Source organism: Pelmatolapia mariae, linkage group LG15, assembly GCF_036321145.2.
Source record: "Pelmatolapia mariae isolate MD_Pm_ZW linkage group LG15, Pm_UMD_F_2, whole genome shotgun sequence".
NCBI lineage: Eukaryota > Metazoa > Chordata > Actinopteri > Cichliformes > Cichlidae > Pelmatolapia > Pelmatolapia mariae.
The window spans coordinates 26398133-26425598 of record NC_086240.1 but is presented as its reverse complement, the minus strand read 5'-3'; the positions used below and the strand labels follow the sequence as shown (position 1 = coordinate 26425598).

At 42.6% G+C, this 27466-nt stretch overlaps 1 protein-coding gene across 2 annotated transcripts in view; it reads left to right on the top strand.

Annotated features, from left to right (window-relative positions):
* Positions 1–27466, top strand: part of LOC134642646 (titin-like) — a 58242-nt gene that overhangs the window by 19656 nt on the left and 11120 nt on the right. Inside the window, exons 8-15 of one of the 2 annotated variants that reach the window (XM_063494530.1) lie at positions 609–667; positions 3893–3913; positions 7058–7254; positions 7975–8030; positions 8332–12226; positions 12807–13516; positions 18570–18789; positions 21095–21302. In XM_063494530.1, the coding sequence (XP_063350600.1) occupies positions 609–667; positions 3893–3913; positions 7058–7254; positions 7975–8030; positions 8332–12226; positions 12807–13516; positions 18570–18789; positions 21095–21302 (5366 nt within the window). The remainder of the gene's footprint in view (positions 1–608; positions 668–3892; positions 3914–7057; positions 7255–7974; positions 8031–8331; positions 12227–12806; positions 13517–18569; positions 18790–21094; positions 21303–27466) is intronic. The other variant, XM_063494531.1, reaches the window with a different exon arrangement.

Sequence of the window (27466 nt, the reverse complement as noted above, 5' to 3'; positions counted from 1 at the left end):
ATTGCTGCATCAGGCTCAGTCTGCACTTTTAATCAAAGAACTAAATCTTTATTTCTCAGTTTCTGAACGAGCTTGCTTGTGACAGTCTGATCTCCTGCCCTTCCTCCTCCTCCTCTTCCTCTATCAGCGTCCGTCTGTGCCGGCGCTGCTGGTCCAGGCTGATAGTAAAGAAGCTTACACCACAGGGCAGAGAGGTCAGGGTTCAGAGAAAGGGAGAAGATTACCCCCAGCCCGCTCTCCCTACGAGTGTTTTCCTTTTGTCTCCTTGCTCCGGGCTCCATGCTGCGAGTCATGTCGAGTCCCCTGCTGAGAAATCGAGTCCTTCAAAGTTATTTTCTCTTTTTCTGACGCTAAAGAAAGGCAGCTGGGTCCTTTAAAGTCACGCCAGGCGCAGCAGGATGCTGCCTGATGGAGCTCTTAAAGACGATTATGTCATAAGTGTCCAGGTGCTTAACTTGCCCAAAGATAGATATCAATGGGGGTTTCCCATTCATGCGGTGTTTCTGCGTGTTCACACGCTGGCTCTTGTTTGGTGGCCCAGAACTGATTACGTTGGAGCGGGAAGAGGGTGACGACAGTATAAAGAAGTTTGTTTCTTTCCTTTGCAGATGCAGCATGTCTTTGACAAACTTCCTGGATTTAGATCCATCCATGTGCTGGGTATCAGGTGAGTTCGAACCGTGAAGCATACATCTGAGTAATCAAATCTCTCCAGTGTGGCGGTGGTGGCAGCGAGGCAATCCAGCGAGGCTCGATAATTTCATCACATCTGAAACGAGCAGATCAGTCGGCGTGGGCGGCCTGTGAATAGATAAGAGGCCGGTTGTGAGTCGGATTGTTTCAGACACCACCGCAGGCAAATGTTTCGTGCCACTACTAACAAGACTGAATGGAAAGATTATTTATCTCTGCTGGATGCGTTTCCTGTTTATAAGCAGTGACAGCGGGCCAGCATCAAAACCTGACGGGGGAAGAAAATATTATTATAGTTTTTCCTCAAAAACAAACTAATTTTTAACCGTTTAGAAAAAAAAACTTGGTTTGAAATCAGTCAAACAGGAATGAATTAAGCAAACATTCAACCGTTCGTCACAGAGCGCTTTGTTTTGCATGGTTCTATAATCCAAGCGTTTCGAATTCAGTTTCACCGAGCGCACCAAGGCTCAATCGCAAATATATGCCTGATATGGTTTTTTCACGTCCACATAAAGCCCTTGACCAAGACGCCAAATACGATTATGAGCTTTTCTAACATTTAGCGAAGCAAAATTATTCAATTTTGCCCCGTGCAGCCACCTTGCAGCAGCACGGGGCATTTATTCTAACCACAATATGACCTGATGTAAGAGTAATTGATTAATGCTGTTCCTTCACACACAGATGTCTGTGCATCCTGCCTGTTTTAGCTTCCTTAAAAACCAAAGAATGAAATTATCTCCGATAACATACTTCACCTGGACGACCCTGCCACCAAACTGGCTGCACATAAAAGTAACACTTGCTCATTTTCTGACTCAGATGATCAGACAGGAAACGCCTGAAACACGCGGCACTTTGCTTTGTTTGTGACTCTGTTATTGCGGGCTAGCGTTCCCACGCCTGTGCAGACGTCTGTGGTTATAAATCTTATATTCACCTTTCATCCTCACGTGCACCTCTAGACCAGTTTCACCACCCGGTACCTCAGCTTCAACCCCAAAACTCTGAGAATGTCACCGTAGACACCACTGGTAATCCTGCATGTTTCACTGCTGCTCGCTGAGTCTCCGAGTGTTTGCAGACAGGTCGGCATCTTCGTGACAACCTGCTCGTAACCAAAGCAACTATGAGAAGGATTTTAGTGCTTCACTGTACTGTTTGAGGTCAATTGCACCAAGCAACTGTTCACCAACCAGGGGGCGCCGTTGTGTCTCTGAGCATATGTGACTGTGAAGAGGACTTCTTGAAGATTGTCTCATTAAACGCTTTCACATGCAGTGTTGGGCAAGTTACCTTGAAAAAGTAATTAATTATAGTTACTAGTTACTTCTTCAGAAAAGTAACTGAGTTAGTAACTGAGTTACAAGATACTATAAGTAATTAATTACTTGAAAAGTAACTATTGCATTTTAAAAAATTCTTTAACCCTCTGGGGTCCAGGGTATAATTGGCCATTTTTAACTACTTTTGATTTTGCCTCTACATTTCACCTTTAAAAACTATTTACTTTGCCTTGTTTGGTATCATTCTTTTCAACACAACCTCACGTGTCTGAATTTACAGTTATGTTTTCATTTTGACATATTGTATTAACACAATTGATCTAAAATCAGACAAAAAACATAAAATCAGAGTAGAAAAAGTTATATTTTTTACTGTAACAACCACAAACATGTTTATTGAATCATATTTCATAACTTTAAATGCAAATATAAATTGTCAATTTTAAAAAAAGCTAAAAAGTTATTTGCAGCCATTTACCTTTTACCCTTTTTTTTTATAACCACTTCAAACTATTTACATAACCATCAGGTGTTCTACATTCAATAAGATGCCACACAAATTATTTGTGCCACTCCAAAAAAATAATTTCTGTCCACTATAAAGGAGAACATCACAGCCTGATACCTGCAGGTCTGACAGCAGCAGGTGTATCACTCCTCCTGTTTTTTACCTGGAGACAGCAGTCGCCTCATTGTTCTGACACACAACACAAAACCACAACACTACACACTAACTACACAAGACAACACATTAACTACACACTTCAAACACGCTAAATGTCACAAATCTCTCACATCTCAAAACTCTCTCTCTCTCTCTTTCTGCTGTCTTTATCTCTCTCTCTCTCTTCCTCTGGCCGTCACTACTAAAACTTCCCCTCTTTCTAAACATCCAAATATCATGTTGCCATATCGTTTTTTGATTGGTCGACATGGTACATTTTTCCACCAACACGAACGGGCTGTTTTTTGGGTTTTTTGGTCATAAGCAGAGAGTGCTTGCTAGCGCTGTCCTTAGACAGTAAACGTGACGAAACTATTCAGGAAAAAAACGCCATGTATATATTGTTTATCATGACTCTGGTTTTACGTGGCCTATCAACACAATTTAGAAACTGGTATATATCACCTTGTTGCTTTGTCTTCTTGAAGTGGTCGTGTGATTGACTTACCACGACTACTTTATTCTTCCTCAGTCAAACAGCAGCACTCATGCGATTGTTTTGCCCCCTTAGCTCCAGGTGTTGTGCAAAAAGTGATCGTTGGGCAGAAAGTGAATTCCGTCCGCGGGAACGCACGCAGCTGCTTAAAGCTGTAGCGCTCAGATTACTTACAGCTACTTCCGTGCAACTGATATAAGGTGCGGTAAGCTGAACACAGCTTCAACCGTCTGTTTGTTGAAAAATAGTAAGGCGACCGTGCCACATTTTCTTGTTAGTAACGGTAACAGTGTTGTAACGATAGAAATAGTAATTAGTTAGATTACCCGTTACTGAAAAAAGTAATGCCGTTAGTAATGCCGTTACTTGTAACGCCATTATTCCCATCACTGTTCCCACTTTTCCACCTTCGATCTAAAGCGCTGCTACAGAAATCACTGCAGGAGTCAGAGCCACTCGGTCCTGATGTAGCAGGTTATTTAAGCTGTTCATTGTTAAAGTTTGTATTTTATTCTGAGCATGTTTTTTTGCCAGCTTTAACATTGATTGTTGTTCTTTTGTCTACAGTGTTTCCCCCAGAGAAACAGGCTTTTTCAGACTCCAACATAATGCGCATCATTTCATGCCGAATTTAAAGTGACACTCGAATGGCTTGTTTCTTGTGGCTCTTGTCATCCCGGTGGTGCCTTTCTTTCTGTTTACACTTTCATTTCCAGCTCTAATGCCTTCTTTTTTTCTCCCCAATGTAAGCGAGACCCAGGACACTGACGGGTAAATGGCACCAAGAGATGAAACATCCCCTGTAGTATCCACCTCCTGTTGTGTGTTTGTGTTCAGTTTCCTGCCAACGTGCGGCTCAGCTTTTATTTGTGTCCGAGTTAGACTCACGGAGGGGGGATTATTTCCCCCCAAACTGTTCACACAGCTCAGTGCAAAGATCTGCACGGGGACCAAATAACTGCTCAGACAGGCGGACAGCTTCCTGTGAATCGCAATCGCGTTACAGGTGAACACAAGGAGCACAGATGCTTTTTCATGAAGTTTGTCACAGTGTTGGAGAAGACAGGTGAGCAGGGAAACAGGAAGACCTGTGGATACTGTAATTGTCAGGCTGCTCCCCCGATTAATTTGCCTTCCCCTGTGGCGTCTGGGGCTGTCACGGCCAATAACACGGAGGTGAGGCCTCAGCGGGAGCTCGTCCTCTAATCTCGGGAAGGATTCGCAGCTCCTCCTTCATTTGCCTGCCAGATTGCAACAAAGCAAAGAGTGACTTTTCCCAGTGTTTGAATTATGACAATGAGCAAGAATATTTTCACATGTCTGTACACTTTTTCTTACTTCTTAATAAGCAGCAAGAGCTGGACTCATGTCAGTAAAAATAAAATCAAACAACAACACGTAACGAAGACCTGACAAACCTACGGCTGACTGACCGCTTGCCCTCGAGATTTTAGCCTCTTTAAGCTGCTTGTTTTGGTTTTCAAGTCTTAAAGATGTTTTGATGCAGCCAGATGTTTTAGTCAGGGGTAGCTGGAGACCACAGACTGTACATAAAAAATGGAAAAGGGAAGCGCGTTATACTGGCGTTCATTCAGTTAGCCAGCCACGGAGGATTGCAGAAATACATGAAATACATGTGAATCACAGGTATTAAAAACAGTAACTTTCTACAAAACAAAGGAGTGACAAGAGTATTCAGTCTCTTATTTAAGGAAAAGTCATAAAAATATGTTTAGTACCTACAATAAAAGTACAGATTATGTAGAATCATAAATGTGATTTAGCTTTAGAGCGATATGTTACCATGCATGAGTACATTTGTTTTCAAATCTGTAGTAAATAAATAAATGGAGTGCAAAGTAGAGTGTTTACAACCACAATACAGCGGAGTAGAAATACTCAAACAACGTACAATAAAACTTTATTTTAGTGAAGTGCTCAAATGGACCATGTGACTGGCGTTGGTAGGGGAAGCATGGAGGCCAGTCATTGTTGGTGGGGACCCTGGACTCATTTATCTGTGACTGATGAGTCTGTGTCACTAGGTTGTTTGAATATAAGAAGTTTATTATTGTAATTATTATTGGATTCAACAAGACAAATAAGGTGGAAGGTGTGTTAGGGCGGAGATCACTACGCCTTTCTTTTATATACAGTTTGTGGAGGAGACAAAAAACAGCGATAAAAGGGAAGTAAGTGTAAAACCAACCTGGTGATTTACCTCCATGAACTGAAATGCAGATGTTTTGTTCTAATAGCCTTGGACAGGAAGTGCGCTATAAAAGCAAAACTGTGACTTTAACAAGACCTTTGACCAATAGCTGTGAGGTCAGCATCATTTCGGAAAAGAGAGGTTAAAAATTGAGCAAAGAACCAGGAAAAAAGGGCTCTGGCATCTTTGAAACGGTCATGAAAAGACAAAAGGGAACAAATGAAGGTGTTTTGCTCGTCCTCATAAGGAGAAGCTGCATTTCATTTAACATGCGAGCTGCAGCCACACCGATTTCAGAGCAAAAGAAGAAGAAAGAAAATGCTCGACTCAGATGGAGTAGATGGCAGGTGATGACATGACTGGTAACAGGTGCAGTGTTTTCAGCAGCAGGATGTGAGCGTAGGCACGACCTGCCAGTCTTTAAAATTACTTCCAGGAGGCAAGGAGACACAGCAGCAGCTGTGGAAGCCATCAGGAAAAAAGCAGGACACTGGTGTCCAGAATCAGATCCTCGCCAAATGCGGAGCTGTCTGAGGAATAAAGGGGCGTGGGACAAGTTCCGGATGGAGAACCGGCTCGCGGCCTAATGAAGAAGTGCTTTCACTTCGTCAGTTCACTCAAAACAAAGAAATTCACATCATCGGCATTCTAATCGGTCCCATCTAACAAATCAGCTTATTCTCTGCTGATGATGATAGCTATGCAGAATATTGATGCAGCTCAATATTCTCTTCTTGTTTTTGAAGTGTAGCTTCAGATATTCATGCCTGGCATTTTAAAAGTAGTGTTTCTCAGTGCAACCTTTTAACTCTGTATGTGAAACTCTTTCCCATATGTCGGCTCCTTTTGTCAAAGCTGTCCTTTAGTGTCTGTGATCCCACACATACATGAGCACAAACTCTGTCATTTTTCAACCTGAAGGTTTACTGTGACCTGAATTATTCTAAACCTGAGTAGTTTTTATTGCCTAAATCCAATCAGAGAGTAACAAGCAAAACAGACCAGGCATCTAAAACTTAGTGCAATTCACAAATGTGCCAATTGGAGATTTTTGCCACCTGTGCATCCTCTTAATGCAGCGTTTGGAAGCCTTATAGTTGTAATTAAGTGCAACATCTGTGCAAATACAGAGGTGATGGAGCCACCCAGCTACTCCAAGATACTTCCGATTTGCTAAGAAACTTGATCAGCTGAGATTCAACCTCAGGCTGGATTCTCCCGACAACACCTAAGAAAGAAAGGACAAATTTACTCTGTCCGTTTTAAAATGAATTTTAAAAAAAAAATCTAAATTAATCCTGCTCGGCCTCCCATTGGCTGTTGCAGACACACTCCAGCAACTGTGTGCAGGTGATTTACGTCAGGGGAAACTTTAGGTGCCAAAGGACACTCGGTACCAGAGATCACGATGAAATCTGCAGCATTATGTTAAAACACAATATCACAAGACCGAAGAAACAAAAGCTGAGAAGCACAAAATCCCCATAACAGTCAACCTGTATTTGCAGAGTTCAGACATTTATTGATCAGCTCGGTTAGTGAGAAGATTCAGAGGCAGTATCTCCTGACACTGACACAGCTCACCCTGTAGAGTCTCTGCCCCACCTACCCAAGAAACTGAATGTCATCCCTCGTCTGCTCCCCATATTCATGTCTGTTTTGCCATCTTTAAAAAATAAAAAGGATAATATTTCCTCTTTCAGGCCTGGAGGAATCTCGGTGCACTACTCTCTAGTCTTTGAGGTCAGTTCCCCTCAAATCACCTCTGAGATTTCAGAGAATGCGACTGACACGCCCAAGTCTTCCTCAGCCAACTCTGCACTCAGGGAAATGGTGACCAAGGCTCTGCGTGAGGAGGCGTCCCTTCCAGTCGACCTGGATTCAATTAACTTTGAACCAGGTAACGTCTCTCCACAGAGGTCACTCTTTGGTTTAATTTATATGGTCACCACACAAATAAGTCGAGTGTAAAGAGTCATGAACAGCTCTGCTTGCATTTTTTTGACGGCATGGGCAACATCCAGCTACTGTGACACAGCTGTCTCACATCGTCCTCTGTGATCCAAGCCCTTCAAAAGCTAAAAAATTTCTTCAGGACCTAAAGTTGTTTCACCCAAATGATTATTTAGAACATGTGAACACCGGCATTGTTCAGTCTTCAACGAGAACGATGTTAGAACATTATTTCAATGCAGAAGGATTCACAGCTACAGAGTCTGTAACCAAAAAAACACCTTTCATAAAGACTTCTCCAGTGAATTCTCAGAAAACAGTCAAAAACGTCTAAGCCCATCTGACACTTTCTTTTAAATAAGCCTCGTTTATCTGAATTAAAAATGAGGAATTGAATTAAAGTAGAAACATAGAAAACCTTACATAATCAGCCTCCCAGGAGCTCTGTGACGTTGTGGTTCCACTGAGAGTTTTGGGCTCAGTGACACCTGGAGCATCCGGTGGAAACTAACGCGCTTTTACGTAACTCCTAATTTGGACAATCAGCTATTTCTATTTAGTTAAAGCATTTGAGGCTTGGTGTATAATTCCACTACAAGATGTTGAGAAATATGAATAACTGATTTGTTTTTTATCTGATTTCAACCTGCTTTTTTTAATGTCATAGAAAAGATCCTTCTACCAGCATTGAGAGCCACTGCTTCAGTTGGAGTAATGAATCAGGTAAGACCATTTTAATGGTTAATGAAACTGTAGTTGGCTTATTTTAAAGAGAGACCACCCCAGATGAAACCCCATAGAGCCTGCAGTGCTCTCTATCCATCACGTTCTATTAAATTGAAGACAACTGATCTCCAGAACTGTGCAGGTCACACTAGAGCAGTCTTTGTTTGTGCTGTCTTGTACAGCTTTCAGTGTGATTGGTAACATATTTAAATACAATCCTTAAGACTTAAATATTGTAAATTAAAGTTTTCTAATAGTTGTTTTTGTTTTTTCATTTTTGCCAACATGCCCTCCACAGTCCAGCGAGCCTGATTCACACAACGAGTTGGAAATTTCCACTGTGGAGCCAGAGGTTGACAAACCCTGGCCAGCAGTTTCCCTCACCCCCATGGAGAAGGAAAATGCCCTGGAGATCCTGCTTGACCCAACAGCAGTCCCAGATGATGATGCGACAGCGGTGACCGGTGGGGTGGCAGAGGGCAGTGATCAACTCCCGGGCTCGGAGGACGTTACTGATGAGTCGATTTATGTGAGTGAACCCGGGCCATCAAAGGAAGAGGGGAAGGGAGAAGAATTGCTGATCATTACACATGAGATTGAAACCATTCATCATGATGAAACCGGTAAACTTGTGCGAGACTACATTCCCACCCCTCCTGCGCTTCTTGAGCTGGAGACAGATGCTCCCTACGTCAGTTTGTCTCCTAACCTGATACCAGAGGGAGACCTGAGTCCTGTTGGTGATGACAGAGAAGGTCCTAGATTGGACACTGTTCAGATTACCCCAACCGCTAATATTATATTCACTACAATTCCTGCTGCAAAGGAGGCGCCCGATGTTAGACTCCCCATCACAACACTCTCCACCATAACAGCCCAGCCACCCACAAAGCCAACAGTGAGACTTCATGAAGACGAAGAAGAAAATGCTCTTCCAGAGGAAGAAGAGGAGGTACATTTGGGTGTCTCTAAAACCCACGATGCTGGTGATATTTCAGAAACAAAGGATGTTTCAGAGTTGGAAAATGAAAAGGGCCTGCTCGAACCAGAAAGTGGGTTGGCAGTTGAACCTGATGAAGAATCGCTCAAGGTTTTGCAAGCAACTGTTGAAGTTTCAGAGACAGTTGAAGGAATATCTGAAGTTTCAGAGTCAGCCAAAGAAGTATCTGACATTTCAGAGACAGTCAAAGAATCAGCTGAAGTTTCAGAGCCAGTCAAAGAATCATCTGAAGTTTCAGAGACAGTCAAAGAATCAGCTGAAGTTTCAGAGACAGTCAAAGAAGTATCTGAAGTTTCAGAGACAGTCAAAGAATCATCTGAAGTTTCAGAGACAGTCAAAGAATCAGCTGAAGTTTCAGAGACAGTCAAAGAAGTATCTGAAGTTTCAGAGACAGTCAAAGAATCAGCTGAAGTTTCAGAGACAGTCGAAGAATCAGCTGATGTGTTTAAACTAAAAGAAGTAGTAGCTGAAATTTCCAAGGTAGATGAACTTCAAGAACCTGACAAAGAAGGAGCAACTGTTGCAGACCCTGATGAAAAAGTAGCTGAAGTATCAGTTGAAAAAGAAGTACATGGGGTTTCTGAACCAGAAAAAGAAGTGCCTGAAGTTTTAGAGTCAGACCAAGAAGTAGCTGAGGTTTCCAAACCACACAGAGAAGTGCCTGAAGTTTCAAAGCTAGAAAAAGAAGTATATGAGGTTTTTGAAAGGGATAATGAAGTGCCTGAAGTTTCAGAGCCAGTAAAAGAGGTAGCTGTAGCCTCAGAGCCAGGTCATGAAGTAGCCGAGGCCTCAAAACCAAATCAAGAAGTATCTGGGCCTTTGGAGCCAGATCAAGAAGTACTTGCGCCTTCAGAGCCAGGTCAAGAAATACCTGCGCCTTCAGAGCCAGGTCAAGAAGTACCTGCGCCTTCTGAGCCAGGCCAAGAAGTACCTGCCCCTTCTGAGCCAGGTCAAGAAATACCTGCGCCTTCAGAGCCAGGTCAAGAAATACCTGCGCTTTTGGAGCCAGGTCAAGAAGTACCTGCCCCTTCTGAGCCAGGCCAAGAAGTACCTGCGCCTTTTGAGCCAGGTCAAGAAATACCTGCGCCTTCAGAGCCAGGTCAAGAAGTACCTGCGCTTTTGGAGCCAGGTCAAGAAGTACCTGCGCCTTCTGAGCCAGGCCAAGAAGTACCTGCGCCTTCTGAGCCAGGTCAAGAAATACCTGCGCTTTCAGAGCCAGGACAAGAAGTACCTGCGCTTTCTGAGCCAGGACAAGAAGTACCTGCGCTTTCTGAGCCAGGTCAAGAAGAACCTGCGCCTTCTGAGCCAGATCAAGAAGTACTTGCGCCTTCAGAGCCAGATCAAGAAGTACTTGCGCCTTCAGAGCCAGGTCAAGAAATACCTGCGCCTTCAGAGCCAGGTCAAGAAATACCTGCGCCTTCAGAGCCAGGTCAAGAAGTACCTGCCCCTTCTGAGCCAGGTCAAGAAGTACTTGCGCCTTCAGAGCCAGGTCAAGAAATACCTGCGCCTTCAGAGCCAGGTCAAGAAATACCTGTGCCTTCAGAGCCAGGTCAAGAAGTACCTGCCCCTTCAGAGCCAGGTCAAGAAGTACCTGCCCCTTCTGAGCCAGGTCAAGAAGTACCTGCACTTTCGGAGCCAGGTCAAGAAGTACCTGCGCCTTCAGAGCCAGGTCAAGAAGTACCTGAAGTTTCTGAAGTAGATAATGAAGTGCCTGAAGTTTCAGAGCCAGTCAAAGAGGTAGCTGAAACCTCAGAGCCAGGTCACAAAGTAGCTGAAAATGCAAAACCAGACACAAAAGTGCCTGAATACTCAGAGCCAGGTCAAAAAGTACCTGTAGACTCAGAGCCAGGGGAAGAGTTTATAGTAGAATCTCAAGAAGTTGCTGTTTCAGAGCCAGAAGAAGTAATTACAGAAGTAATTACTACTCTAGGTATTGAAGAGAAGGACCTTGAAGTTTCAGAGCCCAAGGCAGAAGCAGAAGATAGCACCGTCAAAGATCTGACAGAAGAAGCACTGCATGAACAAACCAGTGTTTTACAACCAGAAGAGGAAAAAGCAAAAATTACAGAAGAGATTAAAAAAATGGATGAAAATGTAATTCCAACTTTGCAGCCTGAGCCAAATGTGGGGGATGTTAAAGAACCAGAGGAAGAGTCACAACTCACAGGTGTAGAAGATGTTTCAGAACCAAAAGGAGAGGTGGTTGATGCCGCAGGATCAGAAAAACTAGTGCCAGAGGCCTCTGAACCTGAAGCAAAAGTAATTGAGGAAAAGCCAGCAGATGTGAAACCAGCAGAAGAAGAGGTTTCTGAGGGTCCAGCACGAGATGATAAAGATGTCGAAAGAAAGGAGGAAGAGGTTTTGCGGGTAGAAAAAGTTAAACCTCCAGCAGAAGAAACTGCAGAACCAGAAACTGCACCGACAAGGGAAACCCAAGTGCCCAAAGTAACAGAAATGGCACCTGTGGAAGTTGGGACTGCAGAATCAGAAAAGGAGCAAGAAGAAGTACCAGAACCGACTGAGTCGGTGGTAGAGATGAAAAAGGTACCATACGAACCATTACCTGGGAAAGAATCAGCAGTACTGGATGTAACTGAGGTCCCACTACCACAATCTGAAGAAGTCGTGGAACAAGTGAAGGTTGCTGAAAGCCCAAAACCAAAAGAAGGCAAAGCTGACAGTTTACCACCAGAGGAAAAGCTACCAGAAGTCTCAGAGCCAGAATCTAAAGAAGAGGTAATAGAGGAAGTCCAACAATCAGAAGGGGAGCATCTTCATGGCCTAGAATCGGATCCAGGTGAGGGGGTAGTAGAGATGTTAGAACCAGAACCTAAAAAAGATGCTACTGAGCCACCTGCCGAATCAATTAAAATCCTGCACCCCTTGGATGGTGTGGACAACCTTCCTTTTGGAGAGGATGCTGTTCAGGTCATTGAAGATAAAAACCTCCTGTATCCTGTCAGACCTGACTATCATCACCCAGCAGAGGAGCATAATTTACCCGTCATACCAGTCCAGCCTTCCAGCGAAGATGTAGGCGAACCTGACCATGACTATCCCATCATTGATCATTTTTACAACGAGGAGGATGTAGAGAGTGTAGACGCTCAGGTGGAGCATGAAGCCGATTCCACCACAATGACAGAAACGACAAAAGGCGATTCACACTCGGAGACGATCTCTCATATCACAGGTGAGCAGGTGTGAAGAGCAGTGTTGGGGTTGTTATTCAAAAAAGTACTTTATTACTCATAATTTTTTTACTTTCCTTAAAAGTAATGCAGTACGTTACTTAATTACTCGCCGGAGAAAGCAGTTCGCTTCACTACACTACACTACACTACTTGTTACATTACTTTAGTGTTCCTTTTGTAAAACCTATAAAGAGTATAATATATGGGAGAATTACAGTAATTATAAATGAGATGGAAGTGAGATGAAATTACCAACAGATAATTACATGTTTTCTGATGGATTGATTATATAATTTTAGAGCCATGTGCAAACCAAAATGTGATCTCTCTACATTTCAGTGCAGACTGTGCAATGTGTCTGTGCTGCATGAAAGGTTGTGGGTTATTTTTTGATTATTAAAGAGGCCATCAGATGGATCTTTTCTGTAAGATTTTATCTTAGTGCAGAAGTGAGGATTCTGCATTAGCTGTATGAATTTATTATGTATTCTTCTCTGTGCAGGCACATTTTGGTAATTTGTTGAAATCCTTTGTGAGCACTCATGACTTAATTAATCCTTTTTGCCTGAAATTTCAAAGAAGTGACAGCTGCAGACACGACAGGCACATCAGAGGGCACAGAAGCCACTGAAGAGTTGCCAGAGGAGACACAAAAAAGTGATTTATCCCCAGAAACAGACATCAGTGTGACAGCACCACCAGCTTCAGACTCACTGCCTACACCTCCGGCAGCTTCTGTCGATGTTTCTGAAGTGTTTTTACCCGTCCCAACAATTGACTCTGGACTCTTTGAGGTAGCAGAGGAATCTGAAGTCCCCATTGTTACTGAGTCTCCTGAGGGTGATAGCGCTGAGCCGGAGGTGGAGTCAGAGCAAAGCGAGCCAGCTGTCGTCATTATTGATGAAGACTTGGGAGGCTACATAAAAAAAGAAGGCGGAAGCCCCACCACCCCGCCGGATGCTAACGAAGATATGGTGGAAGAAGCTGTGCAGGACCTGGCTGTGGAGCTGGATCAAACCAGCGTGGTGGCCACAGACCCAAATGAGCTCCTGGAAAAGGGAGAAGAGGGGAGCGGCTTCCTGTCTGTGCAGGAGGAACACAGGACCATTGTCACCACAGCCACACCTCAACTGAGATACCTAACCACTCCCACCATGACCACGGCCAGCCACGGCCGGGAGCTGGTGGTGTTCTTCAGCCTGCGCGTCACCAACATGGACTTCTCTGAGGACCTCTTCAACAAGACTTCGCCTGAGTACAGGTCCCTGGAGAACACCTTCTTAGACGTGGTGAGTTGGAATGTAACCTGCATCCTTCTTTAGGGTTCTTTATTCTGCTGGTTTGTCTGGTTTAAAGGGTCATTATGTGTTGTTTGCAAAACTGTCACACCTCTGTGAATATATCAGCAATCACCAGTTAGTGGATTACAGCTGTTTAAGTAAAAATATATTTAAAGCTTTACGTACTGCAGCATTTCTCAAACTGTGGGACATGAGCCGCTGCAGGTGGGGCGTCGATAACCAGCTGAAAAATACGAATGGACAGAAAATTTATAAAACTGTGGGTAAACCTGAGGGTACTGCTAATCTTGGGCCTTTGCTTTTCTTAATGACTGATAAAACATGTTCAATGTGCTGTGTAAACTTGGATGAACTAGCTATGATGATGCAGAGCTGACAGCAGCTAGCCCTGTCTGCACCAACCTGTCTGTGAAAGTGGCCACGGCAATATTAATGCATAGCTTTAAACCTCAATGTAACTCAAACAGGTGAGTTGAATAAAAGGTTTTCTCCACTACTGTTGTTCTGAAGGAGGAAACCATCCATAGAGGCCAAAACAGTGTTTTGTATTAATTCAATTCAATTCAATTCAATTTTATTTATATAGAGCAAGCACTTTGGCGACAGTGGGAAGGAAAAACTCTCTTTTAACAGGAAGAAACCCCTGGCAGAACCAGGCTCAGGGAGGGGCGGCCATCTGCTGCGACCGGTTGGGGTGGGAGAAGGAAAACAGGATAAAGACATGCTGTGGAAGAGCGACAGAGATTAATAACAGATATGATTCAATGCAGAGAGGTCTTCTAACACATAGTGAGTGAGAAAGGTGACTGGAAAGGAAAAACTCAATGCATCATTGAGACTCTGAAGGTTTTTATCTCAGCTGTAAAGTTGGACATTTTAACATATTAACATATTTTAACATATTATCCATCAGTCTATGGAGACTGACTCACTTTTGGAGTCTCATGTGGAAACTAGAGGTACTGCAGGTTTTAGCACTAATGCATTCATTTGCATGTCATGTCTGCAGGTTTTTTTAATGTGTGATTTTAGAGTGTTAAATGACACAGACTATAAAGTTCAAGGTTTTATGTGACATTAATGTTCTGGAGTGTGACAGATTTAGATTTAGCTGCTGTACCTGACATATCCGTTTACTCTGGGGTTTTTTCCTCGTTAAACGTGGGTCCATAGATATTTTCTTCTCTTTGGCAGAGCCGATATATTTGGTTTATATCACCACATTGAAAAAAGAAGAAGCAATTATCCAATTCTAAAATCGAAAACTGAGCACCTGCTGAATGCAGAAAAATTCAAACTCTTGAATATTTGGGTGCAGCCATAAACAACAGAGAGTATCACAGCATGAAGCTGTAGCCTGAGAGCTGAGGGGAGCTACAGACTCGGATCATAATCATGTGTGGCTCCATCAGCACCAGAGACTCCTTTCATGTCATTTCATACATTATTATAAGAGGAGAGGAGAACATATTCCCCAAACTGAGACCTAATTGGAGCTGGTTTCATCCCGCTTTGATGCCAATGAGCTATTTTTCCTTCTTTGATTAAAATATTCATATTAATAGGGATATTTAGAGCGTATCGACACAGTGCCTGGTGAGTGCGATACCTCATACTTCTATGACTTGATGGGTGAAACAGAAAGCCAGACACAATTAATAACACAAGCTCTGTTTTCATTCCGAGTTCTCCTGGAGCCCTCAGCGTCGGAGCTGCAGGTTGTTGCGCGGTGAATGGATATGTTTTGATGTTTTGGATGAAGCGAGAGAATAATTTCAAGCTCAGGCAGGTACAATACAGCTCTTATTTCTCTCTGAACAATGACTCTGCTGGATTAATGAGGCAGGAAGAACACGCCGGGGGAATATAATGGTAAATGGATGATGCAGGTGCGAGTCCTCTGCCTGAAATACTAATCTAAAGATGAAACGTGCCTCCTCCTTACTGCAGTTTTATTTGCAGATTATCGCCTGCCGTCAGTGTCCTTCAGCTGAGATTTCAGATCAAATAATGTCTGAAGAAGTGGGAGCTCTATCTGGATTTCTTAGCACTCAGACAGTTTTATCAAACTTAACTCTCTGCAGGGCGCTCACATCTTTCTTTACCTTTCTTATTTTTCTCATTTGGATCCATCAATGATTAACACTCTACCCTAAACTAATTCCTGCTGCAAATGCACATTTTGGTGACCGTTACATACCGACGTTTCAAAGTATCGAGTTCAAGCCTGGAGACATTTACATATTAATATGGAGCTGCAGCAAGTGATGTTTGTGCAGCAGCCAATTAGAATCCAGAGCTAAAAACGGCTCAGTGTAACTAAAGGTGCAAATATTTCACATAAGTTTGAGTGACTATTCAAATATTCAGCATTCATAGATATACCTTTCAGCGATGAATAAGCACTTCCTGCAGATTTTTCACAATAAAAGCCTTATAGGAAGAGCAGCCTGCGAGCTGAGGCTTTTAATGAGTTTCAGTGGTTTACAATGTTTGAAAGAGTGGCAAAGGTGAATAGACTGGAGTTACCGTTCTATTTTGTTTAATTGGGAAACTTGGAAGGAAACCAGTGAGACTGCAGAAATGCTGAGTTTGCATTATCAGCAATATCGTCTAATTAAAAGAGAGGCAGGCAGGAAAATGGAGACATCTGGGTAATATATGAGTTGAAAAACACAGAAAAGCTTTTTATTTGTGTTTAACTCGAGGAATTGAACCAGCAGCCTTTAAGTCGTCTCCTCTGTGTCCTCGCTCTGCTGCTGGCGGTGAAAAATTAATTCAAGCCCTGCAACACGCATTAATTATCACATGAATAGAAATACAGACTCAGGCCTACAGATACTGCCTGGTAAAGAAAGCACTTTAAATCCTTTTGGGGACCCACGTTTTCTGAATAGATTTTACTCTTCATCTGCTGAACAGTTTAAACCGCATCAATAGAGGTAATTATGTCCGGTCAATGCAAATTAGAGAAACAAAACTGTCGAGTGTTTCAATTTTCTCTCTTTTAGTTTGACTCTGCAGACCGTGTGTGTGCGTGTGCGTGTGTGTGTGAGTTGAACTTCATTTTCAGAGATACTAATTTGTCGACACAATGTCTCATTTAAGGTGAGGATGCTCTCAAAAAAACTCAATGACAGGAGGAATACATGAAGAGGAGTGATGACTGAAACGAAGTGCGCTGCTTTACTGCATCTCCTCTGTAAACAGCATAATCACATCAGTGGCACTTATAAATGTACTTATTATTTCCGGACACATTTTACACACACATGCAAAAAGGACCATAAATATTTGTGTAATGAAGAAGGAAACAAGCATGTTCGGTGAACTGGACTTGTGGGGATTTAACCCGACTTTAAAGAGTAAAACCTTGTGTTTTGTTTTGTCTCTCTCTCATGGGTTTAAGTTAAGGTTCAAAAATATTTGTTTTAAACTGAAATTTATGATATAATAATAATGATGATAAAAATACATTTTAAACATTTGTAAAAAAAGTTTAAATTAATGAATGAGGAAAAATATTTAGAATCACTGATAATGACTAAAGTAAACTTTGTAAACTCACCGCATAGATAATCAATTCAGTTTGATTATATAACACCAAATCACTGATGACAGTAGGAAGGAAAAACTCCCTTTTAACAGGAAGAATCTTCGGCTATCTGCTGTGTGGGGAGGAAAACAGAACAGGCTGTTCCTTTCTTTGAGGCAATGCGATCAACACCAAACAGAAGACACTTAGGTCACTGCATTTCTAAAGGTTCTCAGAAACGAAGATGTGAACAAATAAGATATTCAGCTCCAAGTATATGCCTCCCTTCAACACCGCCTTTGTTAGCTGTACTATAAATAATAGAAGCGATCGCTGTCTGGTTGATAACAGATGGAAAGCAGCTCGTCAGGCTAAATGCGGTGAAAGCCCTTGTTCTCTTTTTATGAGGTGGATGCTTTTTGCGGATCTTTTACAAATAAATACATGAGAGGAAACGGCTTCCAGTACAGATGTTCATACTAATGCAAAGTTATTGAATAAAACATGTTACATGTAAAAATTTACCTGTAATTTCTATAATTAATTGCACCAAAGGATTGACTTTAAAGTGAATTGAAGATAAATGGGATTGAAGAAGAAGTACTGACTTAAACTGAAGGGAGAAAAGAACAGGGCTGTAATCCTATTAAGAAGAATAAGCCAATCAATTTGGGGCACAAAAACTGGGATTTAACTAGAAAAAACCTGGATAAATCCTCTGATTACTTTCTGGTTTAAAGACACAGTTCATCCATATCACATTAAAGTTTAAAATTATGACTTTAATCTCTCCTTTCTGTGTCTGCTGACAGCGGATTGACTCAAACAGTGGGATGGTTTCTTCCTCAGAGAGATGTTTGTGTGATTTAAAAGGCTTCTGTAGTCTTTGCAGCTTCTGAATTACAATATAAATCTTCAGTGTGAGTTCAGGCATTGCAAGAATTGCTCGAGCAGGAGGAGGAAACGTAGATGAATGTATTGATTTGTAGAAAGAAATTCCAGACATTCACACAAAACTCTGGATAAAATTAGACTGGGTGCATCAATTCAGCCAAGGCTTTGGCTTCATGGGCATAAAAGATGTGAGTAGAGCAGAGAGGCATCAACTTATTTATGAATTCACTCAGTTTAGACAGAATTCATGATGAGACAGTTTAATCGGCCCAAACTATATTTACATCTATTTTTTTCTGTTTTTCCTTCAGTTTTGTTTTGTGCAGATTCTCCAAAGAGCTCAGAGAAAATGTGTAATTTTTCCTTTGTGTGTGTGTGTGTGTGTGTGTGTGTGTGTGTGTGTGTGTGTGTGCGCGCGTGCGTGCGTGCGTGCGTGTGTGTGTGTGTGTGTGTGTGTGTGTGTGTGTGTGTGCAGCTTCTCATGTACAACAGATGAGTCATTTCAATGAATAAAACTCAGCACTTGGTTGTTAATATCAAATTATATTAAACAGTCAGACTCCCTTATGGCCTCTCAGGCCGCGTCACTCTCTGCTTCTTCTTCTTCTGCAGCTGCTGCCGTTCCTGCAGGCCAACCTGACGGGCTTCAAAAAACTGGAGATCCTCAACTTCAGGAAGGGCAGCGTGGTCGTCAACAGCAAGATGAAGTTCGCCAAGTCGGTGCCGTACAACATCACCGAGGCGGTCCACTGCATCCTGGAGGAGTTTTGCACCGCTGCCGCCAAGAAGCTGCACATCCAGATTGACACCCACTCTCTGGACATCGAACCAGGTACGCGAAACGCTACCGGGTTTGCAGGTATGCTGAGCTTTCTCTGCCCCGAACCGAAGTGCTTTCTGATCAGAGTCTGAATGTGAACTCCGGTCTGCTGCTCATTTACACCAGCCGGGCCTAAAATTGTGAGCAGTGACAGGTGAGGTGAATAACAGTGATTATTTCTTCACCTGTTAGCGGGCGGCAGCAAGTCAACATTTTGTTCTCAAAGTTGATTTGTTAGAAGCAGGTAAAATGAGCGAGTGTAAGGATTGCCATCACAGTTTGACAAGGGCCAAGCTGTTCAGAGCGTCTCTACACCTGCAGCTCTCGTTGGGTGTTCCCGGTATGCAGGGGTCAGTATCTATCAAAGTGGTCCAAGGAACGAACAGTAGTCATGGGCGGCTGAGGCTCACTGATGCATGTGGGGAACAAAGCCTGGCCCGTGTGGCTACTTTAGCTCAAATTGCAAAAAACGTTTAAGCTGGTTCTGATAGAAAGATGTCAGAATACACAGAACATCTGGCACTGCAGACAGTGAGGGTTCCCACACTGACCCCATCCACCGTGTTCTTCTGGGAAACCTTGGGTCCTGCCATACACATGGACGTCACTTTGACATGTAACATCTACCTTAGCGGTGTAGCAGACCATGTACACCCTTTCATGGAAACAGTACTTCCTGATGGCTGTGTCTTTCACCAGGATAATGCGAGGTGTCACAAACCAGAAATAGTTCAGGAACGGTTTGAGGTGTTTGAGGTCCAGATTTCTCAGATCTCAGTCCAATCGAGCATCTGTGGGATGTTCTGGACAAACAAGTCCAATCCATGGAGCCCCCACCTCGCAGCTTAGAGGACTTCAAGGATCTGTCACTTACATCTTGGTGTAGATCCCTCAGCGCACCTTCAGGAGTAGAGTGGAGTGCATGCCTCAACGAGTCCGTAGCAGTTTATAAAATAGAGTAATATAACACAGCAAGACAGTTTGTTTTGGCCGATGTTAGCAGTGATTAAAGCAAGCTCTGGCTCAGTGCTGATTCTACTGTTGTTCAACTGAATATCTAGTCCTTTTTGCATGCGATGGTGTTTTTATTCCTTAACATGAAAGATTAAAAAGCCAACATGCCTTTTCTTTTGTTAGCTGCAGTGCGGTGGTGTTTTATGATGTCAGGATTTCTTTTTATGTATGAGATATAGACAGGCATCTTAGAATAATTCACATTTGTTGTATCAGCAGCGCTCCTCTGTATGCAGTTCACACTCTAAAAGCTTTGTGCTGTAATATTCTCCACAGATGAGTCTGAGGCAGGGAGCAGAGATCACAAACATTCAAACAGACTCAGTAATTAGGTCTATATGTCAAATCCAACGGCACACGGTGGGATCGTAGAGAACATTATAGGGCCCGAATAATGGTGATGAAGATGAGAAGTGAGCTGCAGAGAGGAAAAGTGCTGCTGCAACATCTTCTGTCTCGAGGCGAGCGTGTGTGTGTTTCAGCAAAATCCTGATTGGGAATCAGGTTTTCGCTAAAACACTCGTGTTTGTTGTGAACAAAGCTGCAGAAGCTGTGTGATTTTTATCACATCAGTATGGACCAACATCTCTGAGGAGTGTTCCCCAGCAAGGGGTACCTAATAAAGTGGCTGGAAAGACTAGATTTTGAACTAAAAGAGGCTATAAAGCGCTACATACACTGTAAAAACACAGGTAAATGCTTAAATTCTCTTGTAGTTGATTTGAGGGTTACAATCAATCTCCCAAAAACTGTGCAGCGATATGTTTGATAGATTCCTCAAATCTGCCAGTTACACAGTCTAAGAAAAGTAGTAAGAGGGACATTTTACATACACAAATTAAATATGGCTATTTATTCCAAGTCATGATGTAAAAGCAGCTGTTTCTGTTCCAGCTGGCATACACTGATAAATATACAGTATAAATAAACAGGAACTCTCCAGGACACGAAGGCTGTAGACCCCCAGCAGAAGCCCTGATTCAAACACACATACTTGCTGATGTATGTTTGGATTACAGATACTGACCACGTGCTGTGGCTTCACAACATGACGTACTTCTCATCCGTGACACCCTGCACACATGCTAATTTCCCCGGAGTGAATCTGACGTTTAGTCTCGGAGACTGTCCACACCTCGGGCTAAACCTTACATTTCAGTGCAGAGCAGGAGGAGAGGATCTCATTAAAATCAAACACTCCTCAGCACCTCCCGGAGAGAGGAGGGTGGTTAGAGGAAGGCGCGGGAAACTCCTCCTGAATACTAATATGTGTCCACGTTTTTCTGCCTTCCTCTCCTTGCAGCTGATCAGGCCGATCCCTGCAAGTTCCAGGCCTGCGGTGAGTTTTCTCGCTGTGCGGTGAACGCCTGGACGAAGGAGGCGGAGTGTCAGTGCCAGTTGGGCTTCGTGTCAGTGGACGGCCTGCCCTGCCAGAGCCTGTGTGTCCTCCAGCCGAACTACTGCCAAGGAGGAGAGTGCCGCATAGTTCCCGGATACGGAGCCGTGTGCAGGTAAATGACGATGTATGCGGACTGTGTATCAGCAAGTCCACAGTTTGGTCTATAAAGTGTTACAAAGAACACAGAGCAGAAATCACAAAATTTATTATTTCTATAATTTTACAGTAAACACAATCACATCATCAGCATATAATGACAGTCTCAGTCTGTCCCTCCATATTACTTATTACACTGTGAATCAAGGAGATTTAGGACCTGATATGCAGAACTCTAGAGACAAAGAGTTAACTCAAAAAGCACATGAGATGAGGGACTTTCAAAATAAGACAGGAAGTAACAGAACACAGGAACAGAAACAGCGTCCCAAACATTTTAGGACTGGGGTTGTTTCAAGAAAAAAGGAGTTAAGCAAAACTGAAGTAAACAAATAAATGAATGAAATCAAATAAAACCTTAGGTTAAAGCTAATAATAGGTTTTAATACAAAAAAAGACTGCAAATAAAAACAAGCAACTGAAAAAACAGGGAGAAACATTTACGGTGGACAAGACATCTCAGACTCAGCGAATGAAAACAGGACGAGTGTTAAATAGGATTTCAAACGGTCGATTGCTGAACTTGTGCAGGTTGGCAGATTATTTGAGAGGGTCTGGAGTCGATTCATGGAGGGCAAATTTCATTGATAGCCAGTGCAGTGGCCACTGCGTGATGTGTAGGAGCTGAATTGTGATTTCTGAGTGGATTTGGACAAACTGAACATAAAAAGGTCACCGCAGTTCAGCTGAGAAGTCATTAAAGGGCCGTTAAAGTTAAAACCAGCTCCAGTTTTGTAAACGCTGACCTTCACGACTGATTTGACTGTTAAAAATACGATTTTTACGACATTCAGCTGAACAACAGAACAGGAACACAGACCATGGGCAGCACGTGTTTCAGTTTTGGAGTGATGGTGAGGCAGAATTTAAATTTCAGGACCCAGGTTTGCAAACAGGTACAGCGGGAAAGTCAGGGTTCAGTCATTTCAAAGTCCTGGCTGCAGGAATGTGGGAACAATCATTTCAGAGTGATTATGTGTGCCTGTCTTATCCTCACTCAGACTGAGCTGCCATTCTTTGAGCCGCTGGATTCAAACCGAGAGTCATAATTTTCATTACAGATGTATAATTTTTATCAGAGGGAGCTGGAGCCTGCCAGTGTATAATGTGATTTTCTGCTTTCTTTTTTTAAGTGGAATCATTCTTTTTGTAAAGGGTCGTGATGCCTCGAGTTTAAGCTGTTCTCTGCAGCCTTCTTTAACTTTCTCTGTTAAAAGTAGAAAGTTATTCAGGTACTTTTTAACAACCTCAGCTTGGGGTTAACCCAGGGTAACCTTAAGCATGCAAAACAGAGGACTGAAGCCAACCTATACCCAATAAAATATGAGACAGGAATTAAACAAACACAATAGTGTTAGCAATCACCTCAATCGTAAACTGTGTCACTAAAATAGAATAAATATGAAATCTGATTAGTAAACATCCATTGTTTAACCACTTATAGCCTGTCACAGGGAGAAGGGTAAGGTGAGGCGTCTGTGGAGAGAAAGTGAACACTTTCATCTTTTAAAGTGAAAAAGTCCACATGTGGAGGCTGGAGGGGACACAGAGTCATACTCATACACAGATTTTCATACTTCATTTGGATATTTTTTATAACGCATGAAGCTCTTTAATTACCAATAAGTTACTCGGTTAGGTTGGTATGCATGCAAACTCCTCCCACAAAGGCCTCAGCAGTTCAGCAGATTCAAATCCAGAACCTTTTTGCTGTTAGGCAACTGTGCCACCCAAATATAGCCCTAAATAACCCCTAAGAAACAAACAAAAAGGCCACAATAGGACAGACAACCAAAACAATCCCTATCTGTCTATCTGATTCAGACTGTCCAGGAGTATGGGCTCAAAATGTGGTCATAAATATTTTGTACTTGTAAATCAGTTTCGTACTTGTAAATCAGGATTTGTATGTGTAAAAAGAATTTGTGTGTGTGTAAAAAAGATTTGTATGTGTAAAAAGAATTTGTGTGTGGACTTAGCCAAAAAAACAGGATCTCTATATAACTATCCGATAGAAGCTAGGTCCCCTAACTTTCAGCAGCTGTTGAAAGGATAAAGTTGTGGTATATCAGTGGTTAGAAATACCATTATTACTTTAGGATTAGTTTAACACAAAGTCAGGGCTGACCCGGGACCATTGCTGTGAGTCACAGTGCGCAGCATAAAGGTCCTTTCACATCGGACGCAGCGTGTGCTGCTAATGCTAACTAAAAGCAAAGGATCCAGAATTTGTTGCGCTGGCTGCTGGGCTCTGTGGGTTTTTGCAGCAGCTCTACCTGCAGTAGATGCACCTGCTCCTTGTCGTTTCTATCTCTGACTTTATGTCCTCTACAAGAGTTTGTTTTGCTAGTTCTTCAGATGTTCAATAAAAACATGTATGCTAATTCATAACAAAGAAAGCTTTGTAGTGAAGACTGTCATTTCCAAAACACTACCCCCCCCCCCCCCCCCCCCCCCCCCCCCCGCGGTCCGCAGCGCTGTTGAAAAGGCTGTGGAAGTCCCTGTATTAAGCACGTAAACCTGTGACACAAAAATCACCAAACTCGAACGACCACAGACTGTTTTCCTTCATCACCATGAAGGAAAACAGTCTGTGGTCGTCCGAGTTTGGTTGGCAACGACAACAACCCAACGAGTTTGGGTTGGCATGTAAAAGGGCATTTATTCCCTTCAAGGACCTGCAGTTCAAAAAAGCGCCCCTCCGACAGCCAAACCCATCTGTTCTCTGATTGGATTGTTACATTTGTGATTGACATGACATTGACCAATCAGATGAAAGGAAGAAAAATAGGGTCAAAATTCGTACTTGTAACTTGCAGGTGTTTTTTTGGCTAAGTCCACACACAAATCTTTTTTACGCACACACAAATTCTTTTTACACATACAAATCTTTTTTACGCACACACAAATTCTTTTTACACATACAAATCCTGATTTACAAGTACAAAACTGATTTACAAGTACAAAATATTTATGACCACATTTTGAGCCCATACAGGAGCCCACTGAGCTCCTGATCCAATCTGGGAGGAGGAAATCAGGAGCATGCTCAGACAGTCTCATTGCCACAAACAGCAACAAGGACACTAACAAAAAGCAGAACTAGCAAGGAGCGATAAGGAGAGAGCGGCGGTCCGTGTCCATCTCCTGCAGAACCATTCCCTATTTGGGGGTTTGTGTTGCCGTGCCTCTCCAGAGCACCTGTTGTCACTTTGATTTGGACTAAAACACCTGAAATGGATCAAGATCGCTTTGTGGTGTAACAGCTACTTTGATTTCACTCTTCTGTCCAGTTCATCCCAAACCAGCTCGATAGGGTTACAGCCTGGAGACTGTGGCCACTTCATGTTTTCAAGCTTACCATCTTGTTCTTTTTTCCTGAGGTAGTTCTGGCATAGGTTGGGCTTGGGTCATTATCTTGCTGTAGGATGAATCCTTGACCAACTACGTGCATACCAGAGGCTATTGCATACTGCTGCAGAATGCTGTGGGAGCCGTTTTGGTTCATGGCGCCTCTCACTCTGTACAAGTCACCCAACCTGGATCCAGCAAAACAGCCCCAGACCATCACACTTCCTCCTCCATGTTTGCCAGTTAATGCCACACACTGTGAAACCATCCTTTCACCTACTCGGCGGCGTAGGAAGATCCTGCGTTATAAACCGAACATTTCAAATTTTGATTCCTCCTTCCAGTCTTCAGTCGTCCAATGGCAGCGTTTCATGACCCAGCCAAGCCTCTTTGTAATATTCTGATGGCTTTCTTGCTGCAACTCATCCTGTAAAACCTGCAGCAAGAAGTCTTCTCTTCACAGTTGAAACTGAGACTTGCTACGACCACTATTAAGCTGTGCTTGAAGCTGTTATCCTGTTAGCCGCCTATCAGGCAAGCTGTTAACTCTCAGAAACTTGTCCCATGATTCAGCTGTGGCTTTGGGTCTGCCAGACCTCATCCTGTCAGTTTGCCCCGGTTTCTGGGTGCCTTTTGATGATGACGAAAACTGTACTCACTGTCACCTTGACTTTCTTTGCAATTTCTCTGTAGGAAATAGAAAGTGCTACGTACATTTCATTGAAAGTTGTGGTGCGTGGTTAAACTTAGTACATCTGAAGCGTAACCGCCAGCTGTTAGCTGCTGTGATAAGTTTTAAATCGTGGCAGGATGATGTCGGCTGTCCACAGACGCCTTTGAAGAACAGCAGCCTATTCCTTAAGCACTTAAAAGCTTCATTAATATCGTGTTTCATTAACTGTCAGCTCACATGCAGATTTTTTATTACATTATGAACGTTTAACTGAATTAAAAGTTATCCTCGGGTCTGTTAATAAACTGCACTGCAGGGAGCGGCGGCGGTTTTAAATCTGAGACATTTAGAGACGGACAGGGTGAGATAATGGCTGGAAAGACTTTTTTCTCAACTCTTATGGAAACTTTAAAGGAAATCTGACGACGCTCTGCTTGGTATTTTTAATTGTATTTAATCCAATAACACCAAACATCTGTCTGCTGAAACAAACAGACTCAGTAACAGCAGCTGCTCTCTGCGCTTTTATCAATATTTGTGCCGTAAACATCCTAAAGATTAACTGTGTCTGATGCTTTGGTTTATAGCAAAATGTTGCTTAAAACTGAGATAGTGATTTTGGTAACCCCTGCTCCTTATTTCTGGTTTTGAAAACCGTTAGAGAAAAAAGAAAAATCTTTGCACATGTGGTTCATCAAACAGATGGATACGAGATGGACAAACAGATCCAACGCTGCAAAGAAAACTGATTTAATATTTCGGTTTATTTTTGTGGGTTTTGTCACTTTGTGACTGAGGGATTGATTGTGCGATTGATATTTTTCAGTTTGTTGTCACTTTAATGGTCAAATGATGGAAAAATTGCCCCAAATAGCTTTAATGTGCCTCTGAATTCAGACTGACCATGCTTGTATGAAATAATATCTTTGTGCACAGCCTTTAGTGGTCTTCTGTTCTGCTGTGGCGTTTATCCTCCTTCTCTCTGTCTGATCCGTCCCTCCATCATCCAGCCCCTCACCACTGTAAATCAATGCTAAGTTGATTTTTAACAGAGAGAAAGCGTTTTTTTCTTTTATTAACTACCTGCAGAGAGTCACTGCTGCTCAACTACCAGAAAAATCTCATTTCAGCACCGTTACATGCCAGCACCTCGCCTCCTGACACACAGCACCTCAGAGATTCTCGCGCTCAAACGTCGATTTTCCATCAGCTCAACCTTTGCACAGATAGTTTTGGGTCTGCATTGTTTCACCTGTCAGACAGCACAAACTTCATTTTCTGGATCTGCAGTGGTGAGACATTAGAGAAACCACGAAAGTGTAAAACACTCATTAAAACGCCATCGTTACATTTTCTGTGTCCACAGATTAACAGGCAGGAGATCCACAGCTCTGAGCTTCTAGACTGAAGACTTCGTTTATTGTTCGTTGGAGAAAAACACAAGAAAACTAAGAAGTGTGGTGTATTAGGGGCTAATCCTTTGTGATCTCCTTTGAATTCATCTTGTTAAGCGTTGTTGTAAAATCCTGACCTACACGAAGCCCAGTTGTTAAAGCCTACAGCAGGAAAATAAGGGACAGCACAGCAGCTAATTTGAATATCATAATTGGAGGTTCAGACTAAAAACGGAAGAGTGTCGTTACCAAAATCTGGTAGTTTCTTGTTTCTCAAAATACCAAATAAACAAATAAATAAGTAAATACGGTGCTTTTGGAGGATATGGTTAACAGCTCTCTTGCTTCAAACTTGAACAGCTCAAGACTTTTGCACAGCACTTAAAACAAGTGACAACATTTTTCTACATTCTTTTGATCTTTTTTTATTTCTGCATTTACTCTTCGACCTTCCTGACCACGGCGTGATCAGCACGCATGGGGTGGGTTAGGATTAGTAGCCCAAAAGAGCAGCTCCAAAACAAATTCCCGTTTTCTTTACGAATCCATCAGAAACAGCAAAAGCGTGCAGACAGCTGCACCTACGGTACTCATGGCGATGGCCCACATACCTCTGCAGGAGAGGAGGGCTATGTTTACCAAGTAACTGGATATGAATAATGAAAAGTTTCATCAATCACAAGAAAAAGAGCATTTTTGGGG